Source organism: Canis lupus, chromosome 22, assembly GCF_003254725.2.
Source record: "Canis lupus dingo isolate Sandy chromosome 22, ASM325472v2, whole genome shotgun sequence".
NCBI lineage: Eukaryota > Metazoa > Chordata > Mammalia > Carnivora > Canidae > Canis > Canis lupus.
The window spans coordinates 15,717,719-15,738,313 of record NC_064264.1 but is presented as its reverse complement, the minus strand read 5'-3'; the positions used below and the strand labels follow the sequence as shown (position 1 = coordinate 15,738,313).

Here is a 20,595-nt window from a genome sequence, read left to right as displayed (position 1 = left end):
TGTGTGTGTGTGTGTCTGTCATGAATAAATAAATGAAATCTTAAATAATTAAAGTTTATATTGTAGACTTGCACATAAGGTTGTATTGTATGGTTTCTCTGTGCGAATATAAACTAATTTGAAAAGCAGCATAATGGAATGTAGAAAGACCATTGCCAAAGTCCCCAGAAGGATTAAGGATTCTCTAGACTGACACTGAAGAACACTAGGCATGAAGGAACTATACTTCCAGCTAAAGATTGCTTTTTGAGATACTGAGCTGAGAACATTTCCTGAATCGGCTGCTGCTGGGGCTGATAGATGATGATGAAGAAGAAAAACACATCAGGAAGACCCCTCTCTATCTTTTTGGAGGTTAGCAGACTGAAAATGGCATCAATACAGCATTAATCTTTTCAAGAAACTAACAGTTTACAGTGTTTGCAGATTTGGGGCCAGCTGCAGATTTGAAATAGCTACTGGAACAATTCTATCAGTGTCACCCGTGAGCCCTAGCTGACATCAAGTAACAGGACATCAAGTAATAGGGCAGGATCAACAGTGACAACCAAGGTCTTAGAGTTCTCTTAGCTGGCTGACTGCAAAGCCATCTAAGTTTACTGCGCCTCAGTTTTGTAACAGGAAGTGGAAAATTATAAACAAGGTGGATGAAAGAAAATTTCAGAATGAGAGCTTTCTGAAGGATAGCTTCACATAACAAATCTGTACACTCTGAATAAGCCTAAGCAGTGGATGGAACTAACTCCCTCACCGCAATCTGCTGAATGTCACTGCTCACTAGGTTGACAGGTAGCCAGCTGGTTGAAGAGGCATGGGGTGGCTCAGCTGCTGCAGGTAAAACTGCCAACTGCTCCCCAGAAACCAGGCTGTACACAGCTTGCAAAGTCTTGAAATAATAGTTGTGTTAGTTTCTTTGGGCTGCCATAACCGATTACCACATGCTAGGTTCCTTTAAAGAGGAGAAATGTAGGAATTTGTTATCTAATTATTCAGGAGTACAGAAGTCTGAAATCAAAGTGTTGGTAGGATGAGTTCTTTCTGGAAGCCTCAAGGAGGAGGCATCTCATGCCTCTCTCTTAGCTTCTTCTGGTAGCTGCTAGCAATCCTTGGTGGTATCTTCTCCTCCATGTCTCTCTCGCCTTTCTTTGTAAAGATACTGGTCATTTGATTTAAGGCTCACCCTAAATCCAGGGTGATTTCATTTCGAGATCTTAAACTGCTTCCTTGTGCAAAGATCCTATTTCCAAATAAGTCACGTGCTGACGTGCTTTGTGGCCATGGATTTGGAGGTGAGAGGGAGGCTGATTAACTCCCTCTAGTCATCCTTGTTCTCACTCCCATAACTGCATGGAAATTAGCACCATCTGAGTGTCATGAAATGGTGAAGTGCAGTCACACAGACCTATATATGGAAAGCATTTAGCATTATGTTGTGAAATGTTTGGGTGTTTAAGGGTTATTGTTGATGAGCTTATGAAATACTCTTTTCTTTCATCGTTACATGCATTACATGCAAATACTAAAGCAGTTAAATCCATGGGACACCTGGGTGGCTCAGTGGTTGAGCGTCTGCCTTTGGCTCAGGGTGTGATCCTGGAATCCCGGAATCGAGTCCCACATCTGGCTTCCTGTAAGGAGCCTGCTTCTCCCTCTGCCTATGTCTCTGCCTCTCTCTCTCTCTCTGTGTCTCTCGTGAATAAATAAATAAAATCTTAAAAAAAAAACAAAACTGAAATCCATTATATGCCTCTGAATTTAAGGAATTTTTACTAACAAGTAGTGACAATTACAATAACTCCAATAAATCATTTCAGTGGGCAAAATAAAAATGTGATCCCTATTAGATCATGGAGGCATTATATTATGGGGAAAGCTGTTGTAGTCACAAACTCTCAATTTAGATGATTGGGAATCCAGCCCAAGCTCTGCCCATTGCTAGAAGTAAAACCTTGGATGAGTTCCTTGTCCCCACTGGGTCTCAATGTTCTTACTTGTAAAACAGGGATAATAGCTGAACTTAATTCAGAAATTTGTTGTGAGTTTATAGGTTAATATGTGTAGATCATTATAAAGCTTGAATAGCATACTATAAGAACTATATAAATATTTTCTTTTTTTTAATATTTTCTATATTTGCTATAGTTGTAGCTGTTACTTTTCAGTGATTATTTCTTGTTGACACATCTGCTTATTCTATCATTAATGATGCAGATAAACATGAGTCTCTGTGAATAATATAATTACATAATTTTAACATGTATTCTCAATAGTTACTTGAACAGATTCCAACTGTGTCTTGCCTGAAACTTATGCAAGCTTTACAGTTTCTTAGATCTATGTTATTGAAAAATGTATTTACCTTTCTAAAAATTAAAGACTGATATACATGTAGGAAACTGTACAGATCATAAATGCGCAACACAATGCATTTTCACCAGTTGAGCACACTAGCAAAGGGAATGGAATTTGGAAAATGAGTTCAATTTTCCTTCAGCCTGAGTCACTATTTTTATTTCCTGTTTTGAACTTTGATAATAAGATTTCTTTTGAAAGAGAGCTTCTACTATTAAAAAGCTATATAAAAAGTTGCTAGGGTCCAGCAACTCTTCAACAATTTGAAGCAGATTTTTTTCTGTAAGTGTTTGCATGTTATAAAAAAAAAAAAAAAAAAAAGCAAATTTACCAGCCTGGAATTGGTAAGGAATTAGTTACTTGGAAATGTTTTTCATTTCCATGTGAAAATATGAAATATGAGCTAACACTTAAGATAAATGATATGTGATAGAAACATTGAAAAAGATATTTACCTTCATAGAAAAACCTAAAGAAGATATGTTCTCAATAATCTTCCTCTCTGCTCTCAGCAGAGGTCATCTTCAAGTATAGATTTAAAATTGATCAGCAGTGAGGCTCTTTTGTCAGTAAACATGTGTATCACTATTAGGACAGTTTCTCAGCAGCTGTCTGTCAAACTATGTATTTTAAGGAAAAAAAGTACTAGTATTCATTAATAGTTTGGGATATGTTTGGACCCTATTTCCAAACAGTTTATTAAATTCTCACTGTACAAACAATGTGCTAGGCACTTGTGTTAGTAAGGATCAGACTTGGCTTTGACAGGGAAAAAAAAAAAGAAACAACGACTTAAAGAAAATTGATTCATTCATTATTTTAAGAGCCATTTAAGAGCCACAGTGAGTGCCTCTTCTATCCAGGCACAATTTAGGATACCGTATAGAGCCATGAGGGCATAAGAAATGTATCTGCCCTCTTGAAGTTTACATTTTATGGGATGTATGCCAAAGGAAGAAGCCCATATATATTATGAAGGATGGTTAGCTCTGGAGTTCCAGGACAGGGTTTTGGTTTTGTTTTATTTTGTTTTGTTTTGTTTCACAATTAAGGTCAGGTGGTCAGAGGACACCCCATAGAGAAGGTGGCCTTTGTGAAAAATGGTGAAGAAAGTGTGAGGGAGGAGGCAATGCAATCTGGGTGTCTGAGAGAAGCGCTCTAGGCAGAGAGAAGAGCAATGTTTAAGTCCCAGGATATAGAAGTGAGACTGGAACAGAGGGAGGGAGGGCAGGTGAGGAGATAAGGTCAGAAAAGTAGTAGCAGGTTCTATAGGACAGATTCACCATTATACAGATTTTGACTTTACTCTGAGATGGGATGCCATTAGAAAGGTTTCGAGTAGAAGACTTGCATCTGACGTTTATTTTTAAAGAATTATTTTGACTGCTGTGCTGGGGAAAAAATACAGAAGTACAAGGGCAGAAGCAGTGGAACCACTCAGATGCTGTAATAATCATCCAGGGAAGAAAGCATGTTGGCTAAGGCCAGAAGGAGATAGCAACAGTGGTGGGAAGCATTCACATTTTGAAGGTAGAACCAAGAGTAGTGGGTGTGTTGGGTATGAGAGAAAGAGGAGTCACAACACCAATCATTTACTGAGATGTAGAAGCAGATTCAAGGAGGAAGATATGTTCCAATCTGAAAATGTGAGTTTAAGATGCCTATGAAATATTAAGGAAAGATATTTAACAGACAGTTGGAGTTTAGGGGAAAGATACAGGCAGGAAAAAAAAATTTGCAATTCTTCAGGTCTAGAGATATGCAGTCCAGGATTTGTTAGTCTGTGTGGTCCCTCATAGTCATATGTGAAAATTTGTCTTATAATTTGCACAACATCCAGTCTGTACTTAATATTTAACCATGGGCCACGGTAAAAGTGTTGACATCTCCCATACATATGCACACAAAACCATTATCCTGAGGGGACATTATGAATATTGTGACAAAGTTCTCTCTGATGGAACTCTTTTGTGTAATATTTACAGTGTACTTGAACATCTTACTTGGAGAAGGAATTTTCAGATTCGTAGAGGTAAACATAGTGTGTTAACTAGGTTTGTATGTACCACTGCTACTGGTTTCTAAAAAGCTGATTTACCTTAACACCCTCTTCATAGTTGTAGAGGACAAGGCTGTAGAGGGCAAGGCTGAACTGACCTGAGGGAGACCTTCCACTGGGCTGCGTTCAAACTCTCATTGCATATAATACAGTTAATTAGGGAATGCAAGTTTGGACAATTTATTTAATATAAGGGGTCCCATTAAGAATTAGAACAATGGAATGGCAGAAAAGCTGAGCAGAGGAAGGCCAGTGCTTGGTGAGGACAACTGGCCCCTCGTTTCCCACTACTTCTTTGCCTGTTATGAACCAAGCTGCAATTCATTTTGAGCTTGTGCTTTTCTGTCCTCTTGCTTCAGTTCTATACTTTTTCAAAATAATAATGGGTTTCATAATGCTCTTCTAGGACTTAGATTTTGTTATAAGCCTACTTGATGTTGAGGTTTTTAAAATGCTACTGAGGTCTTCTCCATTTTGTCCATCTACTTTGCTGTTTTCTTTAAACTTGCATTTATAAAATGTTCTTAGAGTTATATAAAATACCTTTATTTGGTTGGAAGCCTGAAATGCTATAACGCCTAGTTTGCTGCCCTTGCAAAACACCTGTGTTTGTGAGCACAGGAAAGTTTATTTAGGTTGCGTGTCTGAATTGTTTTACGGTACTAAGTTGTTACGGAAGCATCCTTTAAAGAAATCAATTTCCCTGGACTGTATCATGATATGTAAGGATGAATGCGACACTTCTTAGTAAGCTTGTTATAAAATAATAACCAGCACCTTCAGGAGATAGCCACAGAGGATTGTTACTTAATTGCAAAAATTACTTAAATGTATGTACTTTCTACTCTCCTTTCTTAAAATCTTAGTAGATGGTGGAGGCCATCACATTACAGAAAGCCTATATTCATGATTACTTTAAAGTTAAATATTTATGCTTGTGACTTTTAACTTTTATACTTAACACCCCTAATGCATAATTATCGTAATGACAAGGCACTTGAAGACAAATCTGTGTGTTGAATTTTAAGATTTTAGATATGTACTCTATTAACCTCAAGAGGTTAAAGCTAAATCCAAAATCCATTCCTTCAGCAAATATTGGAGTGTCTGCAGTATGTTATGTAACTGAAGACACAAAAATAAATAAAATATGGTATCTTCCCTAGAGGAATTCCTAGTCATTTGGGAGAGGAAGACAACACACAAAGATAAAAGTAATGGAGTGTAGTAATTGCAAAGATAGAGATAATTACCAGGTGTGATGAGTGGGGAAGGCACCTCACTAGGGGGCTAGCCAGAGATTTTGACTCTTGTTATCATGTATGAGTAGGAGTGATGGAGGGGTGTATTGGACAAGGCACATAGACGTATTTTTTCCAGCGTCAGTACCTACAGAGTGTGTGAAAAGGGGTGGGGAGAGGGAACTAGGAGGAAGATGTTGCTCTGAGAATAAAGTGTAGCGGAATGTGAAATAGTCAAGCCAGATTGTGGGTGGAGCTTCAACGTTGTCATGAGAGCGGTTTCCTAGCTGGCTTTTAGCAGAGAAAGGGCATCTTTAAATTAGTGTTTGTCTGAAAACTCCTCTACAGTGTGGAGGAGGCACTGAAGAAAAAAAAAGAGACCAGAGATCAGAGAAGAGATTAGAATCCTGATGACTTGAATGGTGCTCCAGTGAGCAAGAACTTAAGTAGCAGGCAAGAAATTAAGAACTGTTTGCCAAGTAAAATGGCTGTGATGTTGTGATTGGATCTGAGGGCTGCAAGGAGAGGGAAGACTAAAAGCTAGCAATTTTCTACCACAGGAAACACAATTCATGGTTCTGTTGCCCACCGGGATGTGGAGATTACAGATGGACAGTTGCCTGGGGGCAGACATACCTAGCATCTGAGGTGACAGAGAGACTTCCCATCTGACTGAATATTAACTGAGGAAAACACAAAAGTGAAAATTGCCCTTAAAATAATCTAATCTATTTCATTTGATGCTAGCTATGTTTTGTTACTTCCAAATAATGGAAAGGAATGAAAAAAATAAGATTAATTTCTTGGTCAAGGAATGTGACAACATGGAAAGATAAAATTCATACAGGTCACATACAAAGATACCAGTAAATTAACACTTCCTTGAGAGTGTACAATTTAACACTTTGCTGTAGTTGAGATTTTTAAAACAAAAAATGCATATAATCACTGGCTTCAAGGAACTTGACATTTACAAACAGTGTGATTAAAATTATGTTTGAAGATGTATAAAGGAATTATCTGTGGAAATAGAATTGCTGAAAAAGAAAGACACCAATGAAATTCCTCTATATTCTTTGGTTTTACCCATTGGTTGGCCCAGGCATGCTTAGCCTAGAATTTGCTCACATACCTTCTCTCTTCCAAGTGTGCTTTGGTCCTTATTTTAAAAACCAGTGAAAGTTGGTCACTTAACACTTAAATCCTCTTAAGCATAATGTACAAATACTGTAACCAGAGACTGGTGATGAAGCATAAATAATGGCTTAGTGGGATTTGTAGAGTAGCTGCAAGAAGCGTTTTTGAAGACTACTGCTTACTCTTTATGGCATCAACATGAAATGCTTGAATATGCCCCAAATGGTCTTAGTATTTTATTCTTGAAATTAGCAACTTTTCTTTTTAGACTGACTTCCACAACACTGTTCCTGGCCTGATGATGATGGTGATGATTCTTTTTACTTTGTCTTTGAGTCTACCATTACTTATTTCAGCCTTTAAAAATTTCATTTCTTATTGAGTGCTAAGAAGCACACTTCATCATGTACTGTCTTAAAAAAAAAAATCCTCCTCATCCTACGTTACAGCATTTGATCTTTTATGAAATGCCTATGAAGTAAAAGTAGGAGGTAGGATTCTTCCCATTTCACTGATACAGAAACTAAACCAGTGAGAAATTGCTTCAAATCCTAATGATAGTAGAAGATAGTTTCTTACCCACTGGGTAACAAAGAGTTGGAAAAGGCTCACAGGATAATTTCATACGGGCTTTTTTCTTAAACCTTTCTCTCATCACCCTGGGAAGTGCTCATCACTCATGGGGATGGCTCTGTGTTCAATTACAAGCATTTGGCTCTTCAAGGGGCAGCCCAGGCTGTTAGACCCCTCTGAGCAACACAGCTCATGAATCAAAAATATACTTGTTTTACACCTCCTCACAGGTACTGGAATTTTGCCTTCTTTCCAGACATGTACTTCTGTATATCCATGTGGCATATTTAAAAATATGTACTTGGTCATTTTCCAGGTTCCTGATATAGAGCTTGTAAAACCTTTGGAATTTCTAAAGTGATAAAAGTATATTTTGTATGCTAATGAGATGACCCAGGCAAATGAGGGGCGAGGAGGACCCTAGATAGCTCCAAGGTGAGGACCTGTTCCCCAGAGGCAACAACATGTGATTGGAGGGTTAGAATTATCACCTACCCTCTGACATCCAGACTGGGGAAAGGGGCTGGAGATAGAGTTGAGTCACCAACGAATGTTTATTTATTTGATCAGTCATGCCTGTCACATGAAGTTTCAGTAACTCTGAAACAATGAGGCTGAAGAAGCTTCTCTTTGGAGAACACATTGAGGTGCTAGGGTATACCCATAGAAGCCATGGAAACTATACTACCTCCCCACCCCCATTTGTTTTATGCATAGCTTCCCTATGGCTGTTCCTGAATTGGATCCTTTATAATAAAACTGTAATAGCAGGGATGCCTGGGTGGCTCAGCGGTTGAGTGTCTGCCTTTGGCTCAGGGCATGATCCCAGAGTCACTGATCGAGTGCCACATCGGGCTCCCTGCATGGAGCCTGCTTCTCTCTCTGCCAGTGTCTCTGCCTCTCTCTCTCTCTGTCTCTCGTGGATAAATAAATAAAATCTTAAAAAAAAAAAAAAAAAACACGAAAACTGTAATAGCAGGTATAGTGCTTTCTGAGTTCTGTAAAACATCAAATTGTGGAAAATAAATGGGGAGAGGGGCATTGAAACCCCTGAATCTATAGCCAGGTAGTCAGAAGTGTGGGTTATGGGTGGTCCCTGGGTCTTGTGATTAGCTTCTGAAGTGAGGACAGTCTCGTGAGGCAAAGGCCTTAAACTCCTGGAGTCTGCATTAATTCGAGGTAGTTAGTGTCAGAATTGAACTGGAAGATGACCCAAATGGTTTCAGAGAATCGGAGAACTGATAGCTGCTGGAATGATGTTTTAGGTGTCAGGAAAAAAAAAAAAAAAGAATCCAACTATATTCCCTCCCAGTGTTTGCCTTGTGTTTTTTGTTACATTGGAGTCCCCTAGACTTTTATTTGTTGTTTCTTTTGGTATTTCCCAAATACGATGTGTATGTATAATAAATTGGATTAGTAGAAGAAAACATAATATTTTAAGCATGTGGTTTTGTTCCATGGTGTATTAACACATTAAGTTGAAATGTTCATTTAAAAAATATGGTAGCATATCTATCTGCCACCCAGCCATCCGTCCAGAATGCTTACATCTAGTCCCCTGGGTTTGGCCATATGTGGATTACTTGTGACTGCACCAGGCAAGATTATACAAAAAGACAGTCATTGTGTGAAAGCCACATCTGTACGTAAATATTGTTACCAACAGATAGGTGGCAGTTGTAAAAATAAAATCTCTGTAGAGCAAAATTGCTAAAAATGAAGTCTGGAATGGAATTGCCTGAGTTCAAATTCTGATGTTACTACTTTTAGTTATTTGACTTTTCCTTACTGAACTCTAGTTTTGTTATCTGTAAAATGGGTTAATAGCAATATCTATTTTCGTGATTATCTTGTGAGGATTCTAAAAGTTAATGGAAAATGCTTAAGACAGGACCTCAGGACACTCAGTACATTTTAGCCACTGCTACATTTATCCCTACCACTACCACGACAACTGTCACTACTAATATTAGACTACTAATGGGTTTTTTTTGAACCTGATTTATAGCATAAAGTAAAGCTGTCCAGCTTATAAACTGTTCTGAGCACATATTTACTCAAAATGATTTTATGTGTTTTTGAACTTTTATTTATTTAATGAGAAGTTTCCTAGTTTAAGGAAGTATAAAAGTGACTGAGCCAACTGTAAGATTTCTTGAGAAATGATAGAGGGAATGCTAACGAAATATTAGATAAGAGATCAAATAGACTAGCAGAGCAAAAGGAATCTTCTTGTAGTGCAGATAGAGAACTTAAAAAGAAGCAAAAAAAAAAAAATTGAAAACGAGAAGAGTAAATGAAACACCCCAGGCCTAATTAAATAGATGTCTTGGTTGTGAATAATTGACAAACATATAAAATTGGAAGAACATAGCATAGGAACCATGTGTTAACATCATGAAGCATCTACAGCAAGATTTGGGCACTTGAGTTAAATAGATTGAATTAATTAATGCACTAAATGCTGCCATGATAGAAATATTTTATGTACTCTTTTATCTGCGTCATTGTCTTAAACTTAAGGCTGACAGAATGGGGAAACATGAGCAGCAAAAAGCTAATGAGAAAATATGCACCTGAATAACTTCAGAAAGGCTTTACTACAGTAGGAGCCAAAGGCTAAAGTAGCATCACTTGGGCACAGACAGCTACTAGGTTCTCTGAAGAGTTCATTCGTTCATTGGCCTCATTGGGCATTGATGCCTGGGTGGCTCAGTCGGTTAGGCATCTGACTGTTGATTTTAGCTCAGGTCATTATCCCAGGGGAATGAGATCCTGCTCCCTGCTGAGTGTGGAGTCTGCTTTTCCCTTTCCCTCTGCCCCTCCCTCTGTTCATGCACACTCTCCCTCCCTCCCTCTCTCTCTCTGACCACCACCCCCTGCAAATGAATTAAAAAAAAAAATCAAAAACTTGTATCTGTAAAGTAGCCTGTAATTGATTTTATAACAAAATATGTCAAGGTTTTATTATCACCCGTTAATATGTTAGAATAGCAAATGTTATTTTGCATACAGCTAGTTTAAAAAACAAAACTCCATGTTCTTATGCAACATTGTTTTTCTTTTTTTTTTTTATAAATTTTTTTTTTTTTTTTTTTTTTTTTTTTTTAATTTATGATAGGCACACAGTGAGAGAGAGAGGCAGAGACACAGGCAGAGGGAGAAGCAGGCTCCATGCACCGGGAGCCTGATGTGGGATTCGATCCCAGGTCTCCAGGATCGCGCCCTGGGCCAAAGGCAGGCGCCAAACCGCTGCGCCACCCAGGGATCCCCGCAACATTGTTTTTCATGCTTCCCTTCTAATTCCATTTTATTGAACCAAGACTATAAACATATTTTTTTTTAACTCAGTCCCATTTCGTTGGGCATTTAGGTTGCTTTCAAAGATATTCTCGTTCTTACAAATGAAATCTGACTTATATCCAGTCCTCAGGATTAATTGGAAGCCTAAAAATGGTAGCATGGTTAGAATTATTTTATGTATTTTAAACATTATTTCATATCGTTCACAGTAATGGAAGTAAAAGAGAAAAATTTTTAACTAAAATTCAATCTGAACCCCAAAATTTGATTTGGGTCACTATATCTTTATATAGTGTTAATTTTTTTTTTTTCTTGATGTCATTTCAAATTACACATAGATTTTAGGCACTGAGTCTTAAACATCCTGCTGGGTGACCAGTACATTCAGATTGTGCCTTAGTGCCCTGCTTTACCATTTGCTCTTTCATGTGCACTGTGAGAGCAACTTGGAGTCAAAGAAGGGAAATTGGTGTTAGATAATAAACACAGATTGTGCTCAGGGTACCAGTAAAGCAAATGTGACATTTGTTCCACATGTTGCTCAAGTAGCTTCTGATACCTTTTCATTCCTGTCGCAGATTAGCTTGGACAAGAGAGCACTCTTTTTCCCCTATCTTTTCCACATGCTCATTGTTTCTTCTCGAGATCAAGATTTTGAAAAATATTAAAATTATATTGAAATGAGTTTAATGTTTAAAGGTCTGTATTTACCCCTCTTTTTCTGAATATACTGATTGTTTTGTAATGTTTATGGAGGTCAAGGGGCCTAATTTTAAACAAAACTTTATTAAGTGTGGTTTGTGTGAGCATTTCCTAAATTTCATCTTATGTTTATTAAAATATGAAATTTCCTTTATTTTTGCATTTGAAAATCTAAAGGTTTAAAAACAAATTAGTGACATTTATTTTGTGTTTAGTGGAATTTTCTTACTTTATTATTGTAAGGTTTTTCACAAATATTTTGTTCCTAGAGTGTTTTACCTTTTATATATTATAATTTTGTCCTTTCAAGGCATTTAATATACTCTCTTTTAGTCTCTGTAGAAACGCTGGAAAAGAATTTGAAGCAGATGGGAAGGCAGCTTCAACAGCTTGAGAAAGATTTGGAAACCTTTCCCCCTCCTGAGGACTTGCATGATAAGTTTGTGACAAAGATGTCCATATCCTTCTGATATCTAAATAACTTAAGTCACTAGTCAACTAGAGTTACAATTTATTTAATGTTGTAGGTATAATTGCATAACCAGTGGTTATTCTGTAGTGCCAAATAACAGTTTAACTTTTGCCTTCTTGCAGGAAAATTTATCAGTGTGTTTACCTATCATGAATAATACAGAAATGTATTCTGCTTTCAATTCCTTTTTTTTTTTTTTTTTTTTGTTTTTTGGTATCAATTTGGATATTTTCTCTCCTCTCTTCCCTTCCATTTGCTTTGTATCCTTCTGATGTTCATGGTAAATTGAAAGGACATGAAAACTCAGTTTGAATCTAACATCATGATGTGATTTAGATACTTTTGAAATGTTTCAAGAAGGAAACAAATATTTTATAAACTGGTATGACTCGTCAGCCTAATTTCAAGGGTTGGTATAAAAATTATCTTATATTCCAGAAACTTTAATATTCCCTTTAGAAATACTGCATGGTTCCAAAATTAAAATGGAATTTGTCATGATCACCACTTGTGTAGGTCTTCTCCAAACCCAAAATAAAATCCCTGTGTGTGTGTATTTATATATAAATGAGACTTGAGTCCTGCCTAATTTAAGGTTTCTTTTGAATTCGATTATCTTTGGTTTCACTAACTTTGTGGCTTAATCTCTATTGAGTAATTGAAGTAATAAACTTTTTTTTAATTTCCTGAAATGAATGTTGAGTTGCTTTGCAAACCATTCTGTGAGATTAGAGACTGATATCTTTTGTGTTATAATAAAGTATCACTACTATGCATTATTAAAATCCCATATGGACCTCAGAATTTTATATGAAAGGATAATCCACTTCCAATGAGCTCTTATAAATAGACACTCCTAATATTTTAAACTGTGATACTTGAAATAAAATAACTATTTTTCCTCTTTTCATATCTGTTCCCCTGAGATTTTAGCAAATCACAAAATTCTTATTTGGTTTGTCATAGATTTTATTGTATATGCTTTCAGCTTAATTGTGAATTAGCTCAATTTTTAGCTTTCTTTACTGTCTCTTTTGGGAAATACCATAAAAATGTACTCAAGCAACAATCAATTCAGGCTAATGTGTTTATTTCCTTTCATATCTTTCCTACCCATTCAGTTTCTTCTTTTATTAGGCAGGGCACCCTTATTACTATGTTTGAGAAGGTTTTTTTTTGTTTTTTTTGTTTTGTTTTGTTTTGTTTTTTAACTAAAAGTAAAGTCTGTATTTACTCATCAAAAAAAATACTTTCTCAGCACCTACTCATGTGGTGAAGTATGCTTTTTAAAACTAAATTTGTTATTGCAGAGTTAACACTAGCTTCATCATTCTTAGCTTTTTTTCCCCCCTCAATCATTTTATCATTGTAAAATATTCATATGTGACAGTTTATTTTAATCATTAAGCACTATTAATTGAAGTACTTTCATCATTCCCTATAGAGAGAATGCATTTTAGAAAAGGGTTTACTTGGCATACAGTTTCTGGCAATACACTGTGAGCGTACTAATTAGGAGGCTCAGGTTTCTGGAACCTATAACCTAAGATAAATTCCTGAGCTTAGAGAGAAGGTGATAGAATCCTGCTCAGCAGACGATCCCAGGACCTATCCATACTTGTATTCATATGACACAAGAAGCTGAATGATGTCGGTTTCTTGAAAGGTATGCAGCTCATAAAAAGCAACCAGCAGGAAATCAGAATCAGGAAGGATGAGGCTTTGTTGGAAACAATTTTTCATTCAGAGTACAATTATGCTCCATGGACAAGAAAGCTACTACATCCTGTCGCTAAATATCACAACCTAGAAGCCTCTAATGAACTGATTAGCATTCATGTATCTCTTGGAAGTCAGATATATGAACAGTTGGTGCACTTTGCTATTGACAAAGCTTATAATCATAAATATTCTTTGCTGAGATTAGATTGCACTCGTTTGCTTTTCATCTTGGTTAGACATACTAGTTTCGAAGTAATTAAATTCATTCATTGCAAAGCTTTGTTTACTTTAATTAGGACTGACAACAAGTCACATTTGGAATATTAAATGGATTTATATAGATCTTATTAACATGGCAAATTGTGAGCTTCTTATCAGATCTTAGAAAGTGAAAGAATTTGGAAACTAAAATGCACAATGAATAAAAATTATTTAACTAAAATGTGGGTTATTAATGCTGGAACTTTGTTTACATTTTAAGTTTTAGTGCTTATTATTTGAAACACATGTCAAGTGGTTTGGTTCATCAACCAGTTCTGAAAGAATTGATATTATCTAAGTTGTTAGGGATGCATTTTTACAAGTAGATATTTAAACAATCATAATTTAGTAACGTAAATAATCCGTTAATTGAATTGTTTCCAATTATAACGATAGAACTTTGTTATCTGAAATTTCACTATTAGCATTCAATTATAGCATATTGTAATTTTACTCTTCCAGCGCGTGCTTTTTATTTACATACACTACTGAGTATAAAAAGATGAATTTAGTTCATCCTTTAAAGTGCATGTACAATTATTTCATATATATCACATTAACTTTTTAGTAATAATTATGTTATTTTCCAATTGTTAAGCCGGTGTCAGAAATATAATTGGAGTTGACTATTTCCTCTGTAAATATTTGCTTGAAAAATGTGTGACACGAATTCAAAGCAGGGCCACCGATATTGGTATATGCAAACTATTACATGTGAAATATACATACTTAGCTCCTAAACGTGAGAAAATTAGGAAAATGCCAGGATTTGTGTCATGTGGTACCTGTTCGTTTCTTCTGAACTTTAGATTCTAGAATATTTATTTTAAGGGAACTAACAAATAGATCCTAGATTGTTGCGTTTGAAGTCCTCCTTGTGCAGGATTTGCCTTTTCTTGTCTTCCTACCCCATCTCCTGAGTTTCTTAGAAAAAAGTCATTCTGCCAAACATTTATATATTTTTCTTTTTTTTTTTTTTAATATTTTTCTATTTGTCACAACTTATGTTACAATACCTTGGCTTTTTCCATGTTATAATCTTTACATTTCTTCATTGCAGTCCTACTTTATTTTCATATTTTTTTCTTGTTCTAGTATATTGCAATATTTTAGACATTTTTGGAATTATTACATAGATGCTAAAACTATTCCAATAAATTCCTTGAAAGACTTGGGTCATATATCTATATTCCACACTGTGTAAAACACAGCATCTTTTAGGTAAAGGAATTCAGTACGTTTCTATTTAATTAAACAGTGGTTAGTAAAATAGAGGAATGGGATCTGTGGAACATAAACTGTATAATACATGTACATTTGTAAGAGTGCAAGTTTGGGTAATTGGATGATTTGTATTAGCAAATTTTTCTTTTGAATTACCCTTCTCTCTCGTTTTCTTCCTTCTTTCGTTGTCTTCCATTTACATTCTTTTTTTTTTTTTTTTAAGATTTTATTTATTTGACAGCACAAGTAGGGGGAGCAGCAGAGGGAAGAGAAGCAGGCTCCCCACTGAGCAAGGATCCCAACACTTGAGGCTTGATCCCAGGACTCCAGGATCACGACCTGAGCTGAAGGTAGATGCTTAACAGACTGAGGCACCCAGGCTCCCTTTCCCTTTACATTCTTAACAAACTTAAAACTCTGGTTAAAATATCCTGGTTCTCATCCAAATTGGTAATGATCTTTTCCTCCCCTGAGATCTCACAGTGCTTATAGAACGTACTACACCACGTGGCGCTCATTGCTCTTCATAGTTACACCCTGGTTGTTCCTAGTAATGTCACCTTAGTCGGGACTTCCCTGACAACCCAATGTAAACTAGCGTCTCTCAGTCTGTATAATATCACACGCTTTTATTTTCATCATCCTACTTCTCAACTCTCTGAACATCTCATGCATTGACTTCTTTATCCTCTATCATCACACTCCAGAACATGTGTTTCATGACATCAGGGATTCTGACTACCTCGTTAACTAGTGTTTTCTTATTGGCCAGAAGAGTAGAATGCAGTGGAGCTTAGTGAATACTTATCAAATGGCTGTCTGGATCCTGAATACTTAAGATGATCTATAAAAGGTATTAGACATATAGGACTGATTGAAGCTGGTCCTTGTAAGATGTGTTAATGGAAGTAATGGATATCTTTCTTGGGGGAAGCACTATAATGAGGGCGGGACATGAGACTAAATGTAGACTGTTTGTGCTGGGAGGTTTCACCATCTCCCATCAGTAATGATGTAGAGTGCCTCGTTAATGTAACCATTTATTCTGGCCTATCAGACAATCATTTTAAACCGAAAATTAATTTGACTATTTCCCAAATTGTTTCTGTTCAATCACAATTTTACCCATTCTTGTGGGTAATTCCAGTTATTCAAAGCTCTACTTCATTCCTTTGGAAGCAAATTGTTTCAGAGATAACAATGATAAGAAAATTAACTTATAAAGCACTCTAGATGTTAAAACAGACCATGTCATTTCCATGGTTTTGGCTCTTGGCTTTCTTTCTCATCACATCTTTTTACTGTTTACATAGAATTGTACTTTGATTAAGAATGCTTGGGGGCGGGATCCCTGCGTGGTGCAGCGGTTTGGTGCCTGCCTTTGGCCCAGGGCGTGATCCTGGAGACCCGGGATCGAATCCCACGTTGGGCTCCCGGTGTATGGAGCCTGCTTCTCCCTCTGCCTATGTCTCTGCCTCTCTCTCTCTCTCTCTCTCTGTGACTATCATAAATAAATAAAAATTAAAAAAAATGTTAAAAAAAAAATAATGCTTGGGGGCGGGCAGCCCCGGTGGTGCAGTGGTTTAGCCGCCTACAGTGCAGGGCATGATCCTGGAGTCCCGGGATCGAGTCCCACGTCAGGCTCTCTGCATGGAGCCTGCTTCTCCCTCTGCCTGTGACTCTGCCTCTCTCTCTCTCTCTGCATCTCTATGAATAAATAAATAAAGTCTTAAAAAATATATTTATTTAAGAATGCTGGGGGGCAGGGGCGCCTCAGTGCCTCAGTCATTTAAGCATCTGCCTTTGGCTCAGATCATGATCCCAGGGTCCTGGGATGGAGTCCTGCATCAGACTCCCTGCTCAGTGGGGAGTCTGCGTCTCCCTCTGCCTCTGCTTGCCTCTCCCCCTGGCTTGTGTTCTCTCTGTCAAATAAATAAAATCTTTAAAAAATAAAAATGATCAGGGTGGCACCTGGGTGGAGTAGTGGGTTAAGTACCCGACTCTTGATTTCAGTTCTGATCTGATCCTCAGGGTCGTGAGATGGAGTCCTGGAACGGGCTCCACACTCAGTGGGGAGTCTGCTTGAGTTCCTCTGTCCCTCTCCCTCTGCCTTTGCCCCTCTCCTCAAATAAATAAATAGGTCTTTAAAAAAAAAAAATGTTCAGGCATATTTCTGATGTTTCACTAACTTGTGATTACTACCTGAACATCTTAAAAAGTGTTATTGGATAATACTTAGAGTTTTATTTTAACCTGTTGACCAAATTGATTCTTGAGAATGGGCATATTCCCAGGTATGAGGATAAAATTACTAGTATTTGTAAAGTGCCTATTATTAAAATGCAAAACATTAACACACAAGGAGGGGAAAGAAAAGGAGTAACTTTAGGGCCATACAATTAGAAACCCCCCTTAAAGTAGTATACTTGGTGTGTTGTCCAGTACACCTAATTTTCAGGGACACGATTAGCCCTTAGCATTACAACCAAATTGTATGTGTGTGAACCCGTAGATGTGAAATATTTTCAGTGGAAGTTCCATGGCTTTCATCGCACTTTTGAGAAGGCCTGTTACCCATGCCACCAAAGTTTAGGAATGATGACACACTAGGGGAAAATGAATAATTGGCACCAATGTAGTGGCAGATGAGTAGACTTAATGCAGCAGAGAAGATGGAACATAGCATCCACAGACAGGGCTGACAATCAGAGGTGACCATCCTCCAGAAATGTGGCAAGAACAAAGGACAAGTAGGGAATTGAACTAGAAGAGAAAACTCAGCTGTGTTCCAGCAGAGTACAATGGATTACCAATGCTATGTGTTCAGTGGAATGAACATAGCTGAAGAGATGAGAGAAGGCTTTGTGGAAAGGGAAGAATTGAAGGAAGCTTTCAATGATAAGATAGAAAACAGTTTCTCTTTTAAGCAAGAGTTAAGGATGTATAAATAATCCATATGGTGATAGTCTGTATCTGAGACACAAATGATTTTAGGTGAGAGTTAATAGATTGAATAAAGAAACCAACGTTGATTTCTGACCTTACTGTATAAATGAAGGAATGATTATTTCGCATTACAAATGAATCACCATATGGTCCATTTAATGTTAGTTCCTGAGTGCGTTTCAAATGTGATTTTTAAATTTACATAAATTCACTTTATAATATTTCATGAATATGGATATTTCATAAGACAGAGTGATTGGAAATCTGTCACGTGTGACTGTATTGTTAAAATTTCTTGTGATTTTGTGATTTGAATAATTATACAAAATCTGTTGTTATTTAACCAAGTATTAAAAAGTGATACCACACTTAAATTCATCAACCACTGCTACTCTTATGATCTAGATTCTAAAAAATGTAAGGAGGCGTTTTGCTATTCAGATGATTATAAACTGAGCCACAGAATGATCTATAGATTTTTCTTAAAGGTTGTTAAAAAGTAGCAACTCTTGCATTAGAATCCAGACTTCCTACATTCTAGTTTATTCTTTTTTTCCTAAAATACTATATATAAAATAACGTAGTATGAGGGTGAGGGGAAAAGGAGGAGAAAGAAAGAACCAGCCTAGAAGGGCAAATAGGTAATCTGTAGACTGACTAGACATAGATACAAGTCAGCTGTGATTGCCTGAGATGTCTTTCCTTTTGGAGAAGTTGGGTTCTAATTATTAGAAATTTTCCATGCTCCTTGGATGTCACCACCCATCTGGCAGCAGTGCTACTTCTTTCTTTCTCAAAATAAAGGGCCCCGATCAGTTTCCTTATTTTATCTTCCACTGAGGAATACTCTGATTAGAGGAGCCCTATCTTTTGAAATTGTGGAAAACCTTTCCTTTAGATTATAATCATTCCATGTTTGGTTTCTTTTCTTAGTCTGAATCTATTATATCTAACTTTTAAAAAAAAGTCACACTAATATATTTTTTTTACATTCAAGACAATAAGATGGCTTCGATAAGCTTAATTCTGTATGTTCCATTTCTTTTAAATGTCCCAGTTTAAAGGAGCCATAGAGGATTATGAATGATACTCTTTACAGAGTCATCTTTTCAAAATGAGGTGTAGTATATCTAACTGCATTAGCAATTTGTCACACCACAAAGGAAATTCTATGGTTTGGTTAAAAATTGTTTTCTAATGCCATCATTACATTTACACTGTTAGTCTTCTGAAAATCAGTGTCTTTTGAACTGTGTTGTCATAAATAAGAATGAGAGAAGAGCATTTCTGTATGTGCACGTGTTTGTACCAGATCATAGTTGTAAATCAAGCAATGCATACAGAGTAAGGTATGTAACCACTTTTCCAAAGGAGAGTTAAAACATGAAGTTACATAATATTTGAAGTTTTTAATGTAACTCTTAATTTGTTTTTTAATAACTTTAGAAATTTTTAAAACTTAAAATGAGCAAGTGGGCAATAAAAATACTAAGTATTCACATTTATTACTAAGTTCTATTTATTTCTCTAAGAACTTTGCCTTTTTAATTCCTGTAGTCCTCACAACAGCCCTGTAAAATGAGTGGTATTCCATATTACAAATGAGGAAATTATAGCACACAGAGATCGAGGCATTTGCCCATTGCCACTACCACTAGATGCAGGAACCTCAAATTGACCCCGGTTGTCCAGTTTCACCTCTATGGTCAGCACCCATGTAGTTGATTTCAGTATCATTGGAATTACTCAGTTTCAACTAATGAGCTCTAATTTAAATTGTGTTGCGTGATCTGGATAACAGGCAAGTTGGAAGTAGAATTTCCTTGAACTCAAATTGTAAAAGAAAAATATTAAATAAATATTCAACTTTTCTGATAATTTGGACCAAGTTAAGAGATTGAATTTAAGATTTCACTGCTGTATAGGATAGATTGAATTATAAGAGCAGTGAAACCGGTAATTTTGGCATTTGAGGAATGTTTAACAGTGACTAACAATTCAAAATTGGACTCACAGGGTTTATTTATTTATTTTCTTCTAAAACATCACTTTGTAAACTTCAGAATCCCTTAACTGTAACATACAGCTTTGTTATCAGCGCAAAAGAACAATATGAGAAACTTCTAAAGTTACATGAAAATATGGAGAAGTTATACCAGAGTGTGATGGGATACTATGCCATTGACGTGAAGAAGATGTCCGTGGAAGACTTTTTTAATGACTTGAATAATTTCAGAACCACATTCATGGTATGTTAAAATTTTTAATTTGTTTTTTAAAAAAGTATTTGTGTCTATACTATCTCATCGATGATCATTTTAATTTCATTACTTTATTCCATTCTTCTTGTCTGCAGTAAAACCTACCTTTCTTGATGTTGAAAATTAGCTTTAAAAATTTCAGATTTTAATACTATTGAAAACTATGTGATTTATTCTCTTGTTGGTCTTCCCAACATTAAGCTGTAATTGGAAATTTTTATTGAAAATGTGACAAATTCTGAAGTTTTTCATAAAGATTCCCCTCCTGGCCAATTATAGAGCACTTTTGTAATATGTTTTTGGCTATGAATTTGTTTCTTTATACTTAAGATCAATTTGTAT

At 36.3% G+C, this 20,595-nt stretch overlaps 1 protein-coding gene across 19 annotated transcripts in view; it reads left to right on the top strand.

Annotated features, from left to right (window-relative positions):
* The window catches only part of DIAPH3 (diaphanous related formin 3), a 506,600-nt gene that overhangs the window by 303,648 nt on the left and 182,357 nt on the right, over nt 1-20,595 (top strand). For all 19 annotated transcript variants that reach the window (XR_007405049.1, XR_007405048.1, XR_007405050.1 and 16 more), the window contains 2 exons: nt 11,701-11,826; nt 20,078-20,241. Coding sequence is in view for 15 of the 19 variants with exons in the window: in XM_049099479.1 (XP_048955436.1) it covers nt 11,701-11,826; nt 20,078-20,241 (290 nt within the window). In the remaining 4 variants the exon portion in view is untranslated. The remainder of the gene's footprint in view (nt 1-11,700; nt 11,827-20,077; nt 20,242-20,595) is intronic.